The 16,254-nt window shown below is 45.4% G+C and overlaps 1 protein-coding gene across 1 annotated transcript in view; it reads left to right on the forward strand.

The window, feature by feature from the left end:
• Positions 1 to 14,862: 14,862 nt before the first annotated feature.
• Positions 14,863 to 16,254, forward strand: part of GRIN3A (glutamate ionotropic receptor NMDA type subunit 3A) — an 80,201-nt gene continuing 78,809 nt past the window's right edge. Inside the window, exon 1 of the mRNA XM_067315445.1 lies at positions 14,863 to 15,684. Coding sequence (XP_067171546.1) covers positions 14,863 to 15,684 — 822 coding nt within the window. The remainder of the gene's footprint in view (positions 15,685 to 16,254) is intronic.

Below are 16,254 nucleotides of genomic sequence, written 5' to 3' on the forward strand. Positions count from 1 at the left end.
TACATTTTTAGAAGTGTTATAAGTTCACAGAGTCACAGAATAGTTGGGGCTGGCAATCACCTAGTCCAACCCTCCTGCTCAGTCAAGGTCAGCTAGAGCAGGTTGCTCAGGAGCATGTCTAGTCAGGTTTTGATTATCTCCAAGGATGGAGACTGCACAATCTCTCTGGACAGCCTGTTCAGTGTTCAACCACCCTCACAGTAAAGTAATGCTTTCTTGGTTTTCTTGTGCTCTAGTGGAATTTCCTGTGTTTCAGTTTGTGCCATTGCTTCTCATCCTGCCACTGGGCACCACTGAACAGAGTCTGGCCCCATCCTCTTGACTCCCTTCTGTCAGTTGCTTATACCCATTAGCATTTGTAGCTCTTCTGTTGTCAGTTAAAGCATTGTACTTATAAATCATACTACAGTACAGTTATCATTCCTCCAATTGGTCTATTAAATAGGCCTGTACACATTAAACAACCCAGTCTTCACTGTTCCCTCTCTACAGTAAGGGAAAATATTTTGGTAATGCTAATACTAACACTTTCTGGCATTTGTTCAATGTCAGGAAACAGCTAGGAAAAGATTGCTGGGGAGACCAGACACTCTTATGCCTAATCTCAGTTCAGTCCTTGTAATGTCAAATGGGGTGATAGTCACTCAGGACTTACGAGTTAGTTAAGTAGCACCTTTGAAAATTTAGTCCTCACCCCTTGAAGGAAACAGCACAAGGAGTGTTCACTTTAGTAGCCCATCCTAGAAAACACCAGTAACATATTCAAATCACTCAATTTTTCTGCTTTTCCAGAAAAGGCTGCTACAATGTGAAGATCATTAAATGAGAAAAGTAGCAGAGAATCAAGGAGAAAAAAGAACTACTGAAGTCTTAAAGAAGACTCAGCAGGGGGAAAAGCCTAAACATTTCCCAGAGCAGTTTTGAAATAAACAATGTTTAGATCAGAAATCCATTCCTTTGCCATTTTGTAAGTCTACAGGCCTGGGCTTGATTTTGCTCTTGTGTCCTTCATGTCTAACACAATGTGTTAGTACACTGAACATGTATTTTGCATGGTGTCTTTCAGACATGAAACTATTCCAGAAATTTTCAAGTACACTTTTTTGAAAAAATTCTGTGAGCACATGTAACTTCACTCTCTTGGGTCACTTGCAGCAGAATTACTAATTTGCTTAATGTTTGCAGAGGCCTTAAACTATGAGTAACAAAAAGTGAAGAAACAGTACAAGAACTGCAGACAAGATAGAAAAAGCACTGCTTCCTGCATGACCTGAGTGACTACTGAAGGTGCTTGAAGGGGGCATGATATCTGCTCTGAAAGGCAGAGTGCCAAAGGATCTCACTCAGACCGTAGAGATGAAGACTATAACAGAAAAAGTGCAGGAAGGGACACAGATGGCTCACAAGCTCAACTAGAGCAAGTCTCTGTTGTGTTCTGAAAATTACCAACAGAAATATTTTTTTCTTAAGCGGGAAAATATTTGAACCCCCCTGCAAGGAGTTACCATGTTCATCACACCTGGAATAGAAGTAGGATGATATTCTGCAGCGCCCATAAACCCAGTGAACTGTGGTGGGTTTTTTTGTTTGTTTCTGGGTTTTGGAGGTTTTTTTGATAATATCAGTGATCTTCTTTTGGTCACTGAATTCCAAAATCTTCATGTCTTGTTCAAACAAGGAATTCTGTGGATCTAAAAGAGGACCTTAGCAGCAGAAGATAAAGGCATAACAATCAGCAGAGACCAAAACCCATCTGTTGTATTTTTGTGTGAAGTGTACAAAAATGCATGGATCGGTGGATGAGTAAGATTTTTATTCCTTCAGGTTTTTGTCTTGTCTTCCTCTGAAGAAGAGTCACACAGAATTTAATAACCAAAAAAAGACTCTGGAGGTATTAAACAAGTTCTGTAAAAGCGGCTATAAATATCCACGTAGAATTTTAACAGATAACCTTTCTTTAGGCTACATGAGCACCAAGAGAACTGACTTAATCAAACGCAAATAATCTACTTGTGTGTTCACCCTGAGGTCAACACCAGTTACTCTGTGGCATTCCCTTATGTAAGCCAGCCCAAATGGAAAAAAATTGTCTAAGAGCAACTTTTCCTTCTAACTGCCATAAAAAGAGCTTGATCCAAGGTCACCAAGGTTTATACCACTTCGAGGCCCTTGGCTTTTTGAAGTTTTTATTCCCATGACAGTGAATCTTCACATGAGACAACATACTTCAGCAGAGTCAATGAACGTTTGGCCCTGCATATCAATAGAATATAGAAATAGAATTACAGCTCTTTGTAGTCCTGCTTCACTGTATCACCAAGGACAGGGAGCCTCCTTGTGCATACCCTGAATCCTTTCCTTCCCTCTTGCCAGCTTTCTTTCCAACAGAAAATACACCGTGTGAGGCACGGGGGACACCCAGGTCATCCTCAGCTGCAGAGCACCCCTAGGTGCCTCCCTGTAGGTGCTTTTTTACACGCAAGAGTGGGCAATTCCCTTTTTAAAAATCCTGTAAACTTCTTGCAATGCTATTCTGTAACAATGAATTAATAGGGCGAGTGATAAAATATTTGCTACTTTTCAGTTCCTCTAAACATTCCTTTGCTCATGTATCAGTAGAAGGTGATTAGAAAAGCCCTGCCTCCCCCAGAAGCATCATCTATTATCCACACTGCTATTGTCTGCCCTATAAAATCCTGCAGAAGGAATACAGTTTCCCTCTAAACTTTTTAAGAATGTTCTGAATCACGAACAAAAGATTATTATCTTTTCTGAAAGTCTAAATTTCACACAGACATAAAATATATTCCCACTTTATATATAACTGTTGACTTAATTAGAAAGCTGCCCTTTACCTAACACACACAAAAAATGTCATTTAAAGCATTGCTAACTCATTTTGCTTCCTGTTCAGTCATTAACTGTACACATTTTTCACCTGTATTTTTCATTATTCACAGTAAGGCTATTTTTACATGAGTATTTTGACAACTTTTTAACTGCAAATGTTCACTGATTTTCTAGCAGTCCTCTGCAGAATTTTTAGCAGTAGATGATTCCCTGGCATGGTACCAGACGAATTTCATGTTTGCGCTTCTAGAAATTTAACTCAGTGTATGAAGTCCTTTTGGGGGGGATTCTAATCTTTCAGTCAAATTACCCAGTCTTCAGCAAGTGCTGTTAATTCATATAACTCCATTGACCTCAGTGGAGCAACAACAAATTACATTACCAAACACATCCTATTATCTCAGCTGAAGGCCTTAAGCATCAAACCCTAATAACCACAGTTCTGGAAGAATGATGAACAAAGTGGGGAAAATCCATAACAAGATGTGTTTGATGTGACTATGTCACCGCTTAACTCATGGGTTTATTCCCCCTAGAAATGATGACTTATTGCTGGAACAGTCAAAAGGGGGCAAATTTCTACTGAATGCCTATTTGTTTTATACTCCTAGACTCTTTTTGGTCTACTATGGTATAAACATATGATTCCACTGTATCCAAGTTAACTTCAAGCACAGAGTCATCTGTGACCAAAAGTTAATGAATTTAACCAAACCCTCTGCCCTAGAAAGCTTTCAGCAGATGCTGTCAGAAAGCTTCCCACACCACCATGCCCTTAAAAAGCATTCCCAGATGACCTGGGATGAACAGGTCAATAGCACTGTTTTTCTTGACTCCTCAAGTGCCTTCACTTGCTGGTCACAAAGGCTCGTGGTCAGACTCTCCTCTTGCTCTCCTTCCAGCACTTCATTGACTGTATAAGCTCTGGCACTTGACCCATTTGACCTTTCTAAATGCAGAAAATGCAACATATAACCATTACAAATGCAGATCTTTCATTGCTTAAAATACTGTTAACATGTACACTACTTCATCTCTTCACAGCAGAGTATTACAGTTTTGCTGTTGAGTTGCAAGTTGCAAGAGTAATAACGAGCACACAGAAACCTCAGTCTCACATTTTTATAGACTTGCTCCTGTTCCAAATTTGCTACAAGCTTAAAAGAAAAAAAGAAAGAATTGAGCAAGGAAAAAATAGCACTAGTTTAAATGAAAATGTAATTTTCAAATGACTTTTTTAAAACAGTCTGGAGAACTGCATAAAAACCCACATATTTTAGTCTGTATTCTGCTTATTTTAGATAAAGATTGTTTTCTTGGGTGTTTGGCATCACTATAACTAAATCAGTTGCTATATTGGGCTAAAGAGATTTAACTTTCTTCTGTAGATAGGTTTAGCCCCATGACAAAGTTGCAGTGCTCCACATCAGCTATGGGTTGTTAATGAGGCAGGGGTAGCACATCTACTCCAATAATTGAGAGGTATTATTATTATTATTATTATTATTATTATTATTCAGTAAATAGCAGCCTCAGTGAATCTGGTTTCTTTTTCTGTTCTGCAATCAGCCTGTGCTTCTTTCTGGAATATTTGTTGCTCCCCAAATTATTTGTCAAATGCAGTCTCAACTGGTAGACTCATCAAAAGCAGCTTCTTGCAAGCAGTTGAGGGAGAGAATTCAAATGTGCAATAGGTTCCATCAGACACACAGGGCTCAGGACAGCATTCTTATTCTCCAGGTTGCAGAACCAGAACTTTAGGACACAGATATGAGTTAGAATTCATTTGTTTAATCAATCAGATGTGGATTTATTTGGGGGACTAAGGGAATTTTAGTTTCTTTTGTCCTCACACTTCAACAACATGTGATACAACCACGCAACTTCCTACCAATCAGTTTAGTTTAGACTCTGCCTTGAATTAATGAAATATTTATTTTTCACAAATACCTTGAAAGATTTCCATTTTCCTTCTAGAATGTCCTTTTCCTAATTTGTTAGGATATTTGCAGAAACAAAAGCAAACAAGGAAAAATTATTAATTTTATATGTATAAATAATTAAGACAGAGGAAAAATAAGGAATTCACACAACTGTACTAGCTGAAATCTCTTTCATACAGCTGAATCCATTCCTGTAAACAAACCAGTGGCTTAACTGAAAAATGAAGGGTTTCCTCAAAATAATATCTACACAAACCACCTACTATATTTGGCAGACTCAGACTATATAAATTGTTCACACAGCTTCCTAATATTTGATTGCCTTATATCACTTCCCTCCATTCCAAAATGCTTACAATCCTTGCTTAGAGAGGTTTTTTCTACATATAATTTGTTGAGTTCCGTGGATGCATTTTTATGTTTTTCTTCTCCTTTTGGTCCACTCTTAGCCAGGCCAAGCAGTTAAGTATCAGCTTATGGTTCCACATGACATATCCCCCATTGCTGAGTAATGTTAAAAGGGCTAAGTTATTCTTTTAGGAGATCCTCCAAAAGGATCTGGGGCTTCTCTATACTTCTGCTTCCCTTCCTACATACTTATCCAGGTTTAGTTCATGAACATTTGTGTGCATGTGGCATAGTATTTTCTTCAGCCTGTTTCTTATTGAACAGGCTTATTGAATGTGCTCTCTTGCATGATAAAGAGAGGACTCTGAATGTCTTTCCTGTTTATACTTTAATTTATCAACTAAAATAGTATTTTCCCAAATGATGTGTTGCACAAGAGTTTCCTATAGTCTGCAGAAAAAATGTGAAGGAGGAGAAACTGAACACTTTAAAACTTATTGGCATTCAAAGGAGCCTCCAAAATTTTCCTTTTTCATCAGTCTTTGTCAGTTATAAAAATATCTTTGCCATTAATTAGGAGCAGCCAATGAGCCCATCGCCAGATGTCACTGTCACTGACATGGTCTCAGAAATACCTTGCTTGCTCATGTTGCATAGTGCCTAACTCCACCAGTACTCCCACTAGGGTTAATTTGCAGGGGCAAGCAATGCACAGGTTCAGCAATGGCAGCATTTGGCCTGCGGTGGTGGGGCTGAATTGTAATGCGAAAGCTGTAAGTAAAAGTGGAGCACAGTCCTGCTTTTCTAGAAGCAGGTAAGGGAAGTGTCTGAACGCAGGTTGCCAATGCATTTGGCAAATTCCTCTTTAATCCAAGAGGCAAGTGCTGTCTATAACAGATTCCCTCTTTCTCTCAGCCTGCTCACTTACAGCAGCTGGGCCTTTCAGTCTGTAAGAAACCATGCTAAGGATAGGACAATTGTTCTTCTTCTAGAGGCCTCTCATCTAAGCAGTCTATGGTCATATTAACCCAACCAATTTCATATGTGAGTATCCTTTTAAAATGCAGAAGGCAAAAATGAAATCCAAGCTATCTGAGGTTAAAAGTCTTATTTATAATTTACCTTTCGAATACATCAAGCTGCTTTGCCTTCTTTTTCAATACTTTTAATAGAAAACAAAAAATATATTTTTTGGCATAACTGTTTGTCAAAGGATAGGAGAGCACAAGGCTTCAGATATAAAAAATCTAAATCTCCATTTAACATGTTATGATTATGCTGATATTTTTGATGCTTTGGGCTTTTTCCTGGAGATTTACACGTTGGTGACCCACACCATCTGTAATTGTACAGCTGACCTCTGCTTATTCTCCTGCCCTGGGTACCAAAGACGCAAAAGCTTTGACTCCCTTCTTCCTCTTTGTAAAAATATTAGATGTTTAAAGCATAAAGGATACTTCAGGAATCTCTGGTGGTACAAAAGTGGTGCTCTACTTTCTCAAAGATATTTCCTTTCCAATAACACCCTACTGTCTCCCTGTGAGAAGCTAGAGCAGTGCTAGAGTCTGTATTTTATAGTGAGAAATTGAAATGCAGTAAGGATCCATAAAGTCTACAGCAGAATTGGAAAGCGCAACACAATTTCCAAGCCCAGGATTACCTCATAAACTCTGAAATATCCTTACTCTTTCTTTTCTTAGGACATGTCTATCTCTTGCTATCCAGCACAAGGCTAAAAATATCTGAGCTTGCTCCAAGAGAACCCATTTGTACAGTGGGAGTAATCTGACACTGGTATTAGTACTTGAGAATTTCATGAGCACATTGTTTGAGGCAACTTCTGTATTAAAAATAGCCTCTGTGAATATCAGACTTCATTTTTCTTGAGCAGATGTTTAAATTCTTCAATTCTTAAGTTGCTTCTGGAGTGTGATGAAAATTATTTGTCATATGTACATGTCTGATTTAACTACTGCTTCTTCTATACTACCTCACAAGAAGGCCATCCAGCATCACATTATTTAAAGGATCCCTTGAACAAATGCCACACATCCAGTTCATCCCTTTCCTTCTAAAAACATGACCTTGGGCCAATGCCATTCTCAGTTGTAGTTTATCTCACATGTCACTATTTTACAGATATTCCACGCACACACACTGCAGTCTCCTGTGTGAGCCTAATCCTATCAACTTTCAGCATTATTCAGCCTTCAAGACACTTAGTTGTATCACAGATTTTTCTGATAACATTCTGAAGAGGGCGTAAGTGTAATTTTGAGTGTATCCCAGCTCATACCCCTACCGGGCAGCCTATTCTTGGGCCTAGATGCATAGGAACAAATTGCTGAATACGTCCTTGATACAGAAGAGTCTTATCTCCATTCCTACACACTCCTTTATCAGGGAATTGGACTCAGAAAGACAGGTTAGACAGCACTGCTCACACTGTATGTCCACCCTGAACATCTCTGAAAGACTGAGTATGGAGTATAGTCTCTCTTAGAGGTTTGCAGAGTCACCAGCCCAGCACTATACCTGTGGCCCCAGAAGGGAGGTTTTTGTTTTGTTTTGTTTTTTCCTTGTTTTTTTTCTCAATATGCCGTGTTTTAAGGGAAATTTCAATTAGAAGCAATTTTAAAAGAATACAGAATTTGGTGTGCGTGCACACACACACACACACACACACACACAACCAGTGAGCAAATACTAGGCAGAAAAAAGCAAGTTACTGGAGAAAACAGAGGCCTACTGCTTAATATCAAAAAGCACGCAGGGTTCAATCAACAGGTGTGGTTACCATATCTGCCCTCTGGCTAGAAAGCATTTTGGAGTTCAGCTGTACAAAAGTAGACCCTGCAGATGTTTCTCCCTCTGAAGAAGATTTCTTCTCTGAGAGGAGATTCTGGACGAGGCCCAGACCCTCAGAGCAACCGGAGCTGGGTGCTCACACCCCTTTCAGGATCTGGACCTGCATCCCTCAGGGGTAATCCTGACAAGCCGCAGTTTCTGCCAGGCAGCTTCAGGCAATGCCCACAGGCACGAGCGAGCCCCAGGGATTTCCCAAGCATGTGGTTGTCATGCCTGCAGCTGGCTAGGTGACCATTCTGTGATTCAGTTTTGCTCCTCTCAGTAATACTTGTTAAAGCCATTAATTTGGGTAAGGTCATCCCACCTGCTCAGAGTAAGGGTGTGCAAAAGCCCTTCCCTAAACAGCAAACAGCAGGGTTAAGCCCGTGCTGCCTCTGGGCTTCTCTGAGATCAGGCAGTTTGCCAGTTTTACAGCCTTGGGTAAACTTGACAGAATTGTTTAGCTGGACAAATTGGGTGAATTATTTCTTACACAGATGTTGTTGTGACCTTTTTGATTATTCAGTCTTTTCCTATTTTTTACCACTACCCTTATAATTTAAGTTTGATAAGTACCCATGATATCCCACCCCTCCTTCTCCTTTCTTACCTTCATCTCTAAATCTAGAAGGAGCGGGAGGAAACCACAGTAAAAAACGTGATCTTGCCAAGGCTATGGGGTGTTGGAGATACCCTCCTAACTTTGTGGAAATTGAGGTTTTTACCAAAGTTAAACAGTCTTCATCTGTATTGAGCATTTACACGAGTGGCTTACTGAAGTTGGCCAAGACAGTTCAAAGGTTGCACACCACACACAATAATTTTATATTTGGCACAGAGATGTGGGGGCAATAATATAATGTACAGGACACCATGTGTCAGCAGTGCATATAAAGTATTTGTCACTTTTTTTTTTTTTCCATTTATAGGTTCACGGAGTGTCCTGAGATTTTCCCAAGCTAGCAACAGTTTCAGAGAGAAGACTACCAAAATCAGAAGTGGTGGGCTGCATGCCACTATCTGGCAATGCTAAAGGTCTTTCAGCCTACTTTTCCACAAGACAGAAAAGGGGCAGAACACATATTAAACAGCTTGCTTCACCTATTCCTCACCAACTCTTTGTGGATCCTAGGTACAAGTCAACGCCAAGACAGATCTGACAGTAGCAGGGTTTCTCTGGATTTACAGTGCCAGAAGAAACAAGGGATAGGGAAAGGGAGTAAGAACTGTCTCAGTCTCATTTAGGAGGTACAAGGGAAGTAGCACTTAGCCCTTACTGATGAAAATCCAGTTGACTTCACAGGGCTTGTTTGGATTCAGTACGGGGTTTTGTCTAGATTAGGAAATATGCACACACAAATCTGGAGTAGCAAGTGCACTGTAAATTCATACTAGACTGACACTAGAGTGAGGTGACTTTTTTCATATATAGTGAAAATATTTTACATTTTTAAAGTAGCTTTGGATATCTGAAGTCCTCTTCAAATTTCATAAATACTTCTGACCAGAAAAACAGTTGTGGAGGAAGGAATGTAAGAAAAAAAACAAAATTTTCTTTTGTTTTTTTCTTTCTTAAAATGTCAAGATAAATGAAAAACATAACATTTCGAAATGTCTGCAATGGTACTTAGATAAATTTGGGAACCCATTAAAGTTAAAAAGGCAAAAAATCTGAGATGAAACCAAATAGCTTTTTCTGAGCAAATGAAAGAATTCATTTTACTTGAATAGCTTATTTTCCCCTAATTCTCATTTTTCAGTGATGGTTATGAAGGGGAAAAAAGTTTTCATTTCAGGCTGACCCAAAATAAATATCCCACCCTCTCCAGGGCCAAAAAGACAGTCTATGATATCATACCTCTCAGATGGCAACTCAGGCATTTTGAAAAACATGAGTGGCTACAAAAGGGATGGATGAACATAGGATTAAGCAATCTGGCTCTCAGACTCTGGCAAACCCAAGGAATTTCTCCCTCAGAGCAAGGGGAGCAGAGAAACGCGGGTACAAACGGGAAGCCAGTCACAACCTATTTCCAAATGAGCCAAGTCGCTCAGAAGAAACAGGCCTTGCAGAAGGTCACTGTGATATACACAGGACAAGTACTTCCTTCTGCATCCCAGAACAAGGAATAAAAAAAAAACCCAACTCTCTTTTTCAAAGAAATGACAATGAGCCAAGCAAGCAGAAAAAGCAGCAAGAGAAATACAAGTGGTGACTTTAATCACTTCTCCTTAACTCCTTTCTCACTGCAGAAGGGTTTTCCCCAGCTTTAACTTTGATGCTCAGCCACTGATCAAGGCTGAACGTTTTCTGTAGTCACCGTTCCTTAGCAATCAACGCCACTAGCATTGCAGTGCTCACAGCTATACTACGTGACAACTGATTCAGAGGCGTTTTGCCATGATTTGCCTGGTTCTACTTTAATTGAATGTTTAACATGGGTGGGAGAGTAGAGTAGATGTTCATACTGCAGCAGCCACCATGAGAAAGGGAAAAGGAGGGTGAAAAAGACAGTAGAAGGGAGCCAATCCTTAGGCTGAAGATCAGAAAAATCAAGTGTCTGTCAAAATTTAGAAGTTTATTCTGCTGGCAACCTTGGAAGAGGGACTGAAGGGCTGCTAAAAAGCACAGAGTTGTTGACACAGAGCAGCCTCAAATTCCCTTATGAGACCAAACAAATTGTGCCTCTTTTCCACATGCATATGTATGCAAATATAGGGGAAAAATTAATTATACAACTTTTTAAATGTTACACATTACACTTTGATGGGGTTTGTGCCCTTTTTCAGATCACTTTGTACAAATATTCTAGTCTCTTGCAGAGAGAGCAGCATTTAGGGATTTAACTGCCTTCTTAATTTTAAGCATGGGGGTAGTCATATTTAAATGATGTTGAAATGGACAATAATGCCTATGTTTAAGTACTTTAATATATCAGAAGCATTGTGTAGAAGTGTATTTGAAGAAAAAGTAAATATAAGCATAAGTTACAAAGAAGCCAAACACATAATTTGTTATTATAAATAATCAAATTGAAAAGATGGCTTGAAGAGCCAGAGTCATTCCAGTCAAAATTATCATATCACCTACTGAGTTGGCCCATTCTCTACAGCTCCAGCTTCTAACTGTGACCATTTGCTATGAATTGCTCAAAAATGAGCTCCAGACCCAGAATTATTTACAGCAGTAGTCCCAAGAGTGGTATTGCATGATTATAAAAAGTTATAGATTGTAATCTGCTGATAGGTTATATACAACGAGGAAAAAAAAAGATGGAGGTATAGAATAATTTTCCTTTTTAATCAAGTTCTGTAACTTTTAGGGCTGCTTTAATAATAAGCTTGACTACATTACCTGAAACACTCTTTTTTTTAACTGATGTAATCTGTGTCCTAAAACTAGACAGACATCCACTACTATAATGAAGCTTCTGATAAATACCTTATATAATTTCTTATAAAACTATACTTTCTTATAAAACCTTTTCTGCATTTTATCCAACAATAATGAATAAACTTCAGACTGTTCAGTTCTTAAGTTTGCATATTTATGTAAAGTTTATATCAGCCTCATATAACTTCTTAGTGTAGATATTAGGCTAGAAATCACAGGGTTTTGAAGACATGGTAGTTTCAACAAGGTTCCACATAAACATCCCTTCTCACAGTGCAGCAATACTACTTGACTCTAGTCTCATATGAAAACCAGAAATTACCTAACTGCACAACAGAATAATTACGTGCTTACCAGTTTTATCCAAACCTGAAAAAGGATGCAAATACAGGTAACTGCTCCTGAGAGACAGAGTGTGCTTATTCACCCATCCTGAAACCTAACTCCTGCAGTTTTGGAAAACACTTTTTTCTGCACTGTATGTTTCTACATTCAAAGCCAGTTCTCCCAGACAACATTTCATTATTGCTAAAAGAGAGGAGCCTTTGAATATTTGCATTAATCTGATCCATTCCTTCAAAAACAGTGAGGAAAAGGTATGGGAGGAAGCCAGGGGCTGATCAGAGAAGATAAGAGGAAATAAAGACATAAGTGATTATAAGAGTAGAAGGAAAAGGAAGAAGATAAGGGGAAATAGGAATCATTATTAACTCATGCTTTAAACATAGTACTGGGTACATGTTTACTCATAGATGCAGCAGGTCTTTGGCCGCACACTCAGCCCTGGCCTACATACCACCACTCTGCCATTTGCGGGTTTCCCCTGAGCACCCAGGGACCAGTGACGAGGTATTTTGCAACCACGAGCAAATAAAGAGAGTGCAGTATGAATGAGACAGGCTTGAAGATCAGTTGGAAGATGACAGCAACATGCAGATATAGAAAAGTGCTAACATGATGGATCTAAGGATGTATGAGATGAAATAATTTTCACAGAGACAGAGCACATCAGCACCACTGCGCAAGACCTCATTTTGAATGCTGTGTACACTGCTGGTGACCTCAGCCCACAAAAGATTAATTTAAATCAGCAAACATGTAGTTCAGATCCTTTAGGGGGTATGGATAGCCTCTTTATACAATAAGATTAAAAATGTTTTCACTTACACAAAGGTTGCTTACACCAAATAAAATAAAATAAAAAATAGGGCAGGGTGGAAGGAAAGAAATGGGAAGGGAAGGGAAGGGAAGGGAAGGGAAGGGAAGGGAAGGGAAGGGAAGGGAAGGGAAGGGAAGGGAAGGGAAGGGAAGGGAAGGGAAGGGAAGGAAAGGAAAGGAAAGGAAAGGAAAGGAAAGGAAAGGAAAGGAAAGGAGACATATGGTGTTTATTCATAATTACCTCTGAGGATAGATCTCAAAGAGGGAAAAAACATTTGCATTCAAAGAAGTAGAAGAACTCAGTTAAAGAATAAGGCTAGCACTAGGTCAATTTAAATTGCTTATGAGAAATGAAGTCACAAAAAGATCTCCAGCTGCTCTGGGAGGGTAGCTCTGGAGCTGTCCGTCCACACAAGACAGCACAGGGCAGGGATCCACATCGCTTTAAAGCAGAGCTGAATCAGTTCGGGGAAGGATGCCAGAAATTCTACAGGCAGAAAATAGATTCAAGTCTTTGGGTATCTATCATGTTGGTAGACACCCTGATTGCTGCTTTCCTGCACCACACTGATACTGTGTTCACCTCATAGCTCAGAGCTGCCTGAGAGAGCCATGAGTATTATTTCCTCTCTGATGTACTACTTGGCTGTGGGATAGGGTTTCTTCAAATCCCGGAGACTGGTCATGGAGCAGGGGAATAAAGCAGAGTGTATCACTGCCTTGATCGGTATTAAAATGTCAGATCTAGGGCTAGTGTGTCTCCTGACAGTGTCTAGGAATAAACCAAACTACCAGAACTGAGACAAGGAAGGGACTTTCCACAGTCCCTTGCACACACTCACAAACACATGTGTCTCTCTCCCCTCTCTATTTTCTCCTAGGAGGAGGGTGCTCTATCATAAAAGCAATTTCAGAAAGTGTTCATGGCTTGGTGAGCAGAGATTTCAGGTCCCACATGTTGAAAAATGATTAGATTTGGAGCAGTAGCTGAATGAAAAAGACATCTAGAACGATATTGTATTTCCCAAAGTGAATGGTGCAGAGATGAAAAATCTGCTGGCTCTACACAGGGACCAGGCCCGCTGCCCTCCCCTTGGAGAGAGAGGCGAAGGGGGGCCAGGAGAAGCAATGCTTCCTATCCCAACTTTGCTAGGGACAGGCTGCAGCCCGCGTCCCACATCAGACCCGGTGGCTGTATGTCTGTCCCTCACCTGGCCTCCAGAAGAAGGCACAACCAGAGCATTAGACAGCTGTTAGAAGCTGGGGGGTTCTTCTCAGCTCCTTAAAACTGTTTCACCGCTGCTGCTATCTACTTCTTGGATGCTTTTAGGCAGGGAAGCCTCATGAAAACCCCTGGCAGGGGTTTCCGCTGCAAGGCTTTCTCGGGAGAAACATCCAGCCGCTGCCCGACCAGCCACCGGCCGGGGGGCAGGGGTGAGGCAGAGGGTATTTTCCGGAAAACCCGCCTTTCCCCCGGGCGAAAAGGCCCCCAGCCCCGCGGGGGGCGGCGGCGACTACAAGTCGCAGGCCGCCCGGGGAGGCGCGCGGCGCTGCGCGGGGCTGCGCGGCGCGGGAGCTGCGCGGGGGCTGCGCGCTCGCCTTGGCGCTCGCTGCGGCGGCAGCGCAGCGGCGCCCAGCGACCGGCCGCAGCCCCGCCGCCGCCCGCAACTTTTCTCGCCTCCGGAGCCGCGGGCAGGGGAGTGCGGAGGGGGCTGCGGCGGGCAGCCGGGCAGGGGGGCGCAGCGGCGGCGCGGAAAGGGGCGGCGTGCGCGGGAGTGCGCGGGGCGCCGCGGAGTAGAGCCGGGAGAGGAGTGCGCGGGGCGCCGCGGAGTAGAGCCGGGAGCGGAGTGCGCGGGGCGCTGCGGAGCGGGTCCCTGTGGAGCGGGGCCGGGAGCGGAGCGGAGCCGGGAGCGGAGCGGAGCCGGGAGAGGAGTGCGCGGGGAGCCGCGGAGCGGGGCCGGCAGCGGAGCGGGGCCGGCAGCGGAGCGCGCGGAGCGCCGCGGAGCGGGGCCGGGAGCAGAGTGCGCGGGGCGCCGGCAGGGCAGCCTTGCCGCGGGGAGCGCGGGGGGCTGCGGGGGGCGGCGCAGCGGCCCCGGCCGGGCACCGTGCGGGGGGGCGCTGCCGGGGGGGCGGCGGGGCAGCGCTGCAAGGGAGCGGCGCGGGGGGCGGCGCGGGAGCCGCCCCGGGGCCGGGCCGCTTCATCCCGCGGCGGGCGCGGGGCGGGCCGGGGCCGGGCCCCCGGCGGGGCGGGGGCCGCGGCGGCGGGGGGCTCCATGGGCGGCGGCGGAGGCGGCTCCGCGCAGGGGCCGCCCGCCGCGGCTGATGCCGCTGCTGGCCGCCCGCGGGGCGGCTGAGGCGGGCGGCGGGGCGACGGGGCGGGCCGGCGGCGGGGCGGGGGGAGGCGGCGGGGCCGGCGGCGGGGCCGGGGGAGGCGGCGGGCGGCTCTCGGCCATGTGGCGGCCGGGCGTGCGCGGGCTCCTGGGCCGGGCGTGCCTGCTGCTGCTGCCGCCCTGCGCCCTGGTGCTGGCGGCGGTGCCCGGCTCCGCGTCCCACCCGCAGCCCTGCCAGATCCTGCGGCGCATCGGGCACACGGTCCGGGTGGGGGCCACCCACCTGCAGCCCCGCGCCGCCGCGCCCTGGCCCGGGGGGGCGGCGAGCGGGCGGAGCGGGCGGCGGGCGGCGGCGGGCGGCAGCCCCGGGGGCGCGGGCGCGGGCGAGGGCGCGGGCGAGGGCGCCGGGCCGCGGGGCCGCCGGGCCGGGGGCAGCGGCGGCGGCGAGCGGCGGCCGCCCCCCGCGCCCCTGCCCGCGCCGTCGCCGCGGGACGCGCTGCTGCTGGCCGTGGCGAACCTCAACGGCGTGGCCGGGCTGCTGCCCTACAACCTGTCCCTGGAGGTGGTCATGGCCATCGAGGCGGGGCTGGGGGACCTGCCGCTCTTCCCCTTCTCTTCCCCCAGCGCCGCCTGGAGCAACGACCCCGTCTCCTTCCTGCAGAGCGTCTGCCACACCGTGGTGGTGCAGGGGGTCTCTGCCATCCTCGCCTTCCCGCAGAGCCGCGGGGAGATGCTGGAGCTGGACTTCATCTCCACGGCTCTGCGCATCCCCGTCGTCAGCATCGTGCTCAGCGAGTTCCCCAGGAAAAGCCCGGTAAGGCGCCGGGCGGCCGCGCAGGGGCGGCCGGGCAGGGGCAGGCAGCGGCAGGGGTCTCCCCTGCGCGCCCGCACCGCGGAGCGGGCTCTCACCCCCCACGGCTGCCGCCTGCCCCACGGGCAGCCCCCTGCGGAGAGGCGTCGGGGTCCGGCCCGCAGGCGGCTGGCGGGGCGGCTGCCCCTGTCCCTCGCCTCTGCCCACCCGCATCTCCTGGCGTGGGTGGGAGCGCGCACAGGCGCGGGTCCGCAGGGAGAGGAAGGGGCTTCGTGCAGGTCCAGACCGAGGAAAAGCTCTCTGACTTTGGGACTGCCACGGGCCGCTGTTTCTTGTCAGTCTCTCTCCTTGCAAGAGTGCATCTTCTCTTTCGGTAGCCCTGGATCTCGGTCCCCGTTGAGGGGTGTGGGGGGGACAGGGACAGGGGCAAGCATCGTTTCTTTTGCAAGGCAGGGAACTCGGCTGTAAAAACTAAGTTGTGAGCGCAGAGTCGTATACCCTGTACATCGCAGAGTTGAGAAGATAAAGGGGTCTCCTTTGGTGCAGCCTGTGTGCTCATGAGAAAATGCTCTT

The sequence above is a fragment of the Apteryx mantelli genome, chromosome Z (genome assembly GCF_036417845.1).
Source record: "Apteryx mantelli isolate bAptMan1 chromosome Z, bAptMan1.hap1, whole genome shotgun sequence".
Lineage (NCBI taxonomy): Eukaryota > Metazoa > Chordata > Aves > Apterygiformes > Apterygidae > Apteryx > Apteryx mantelli.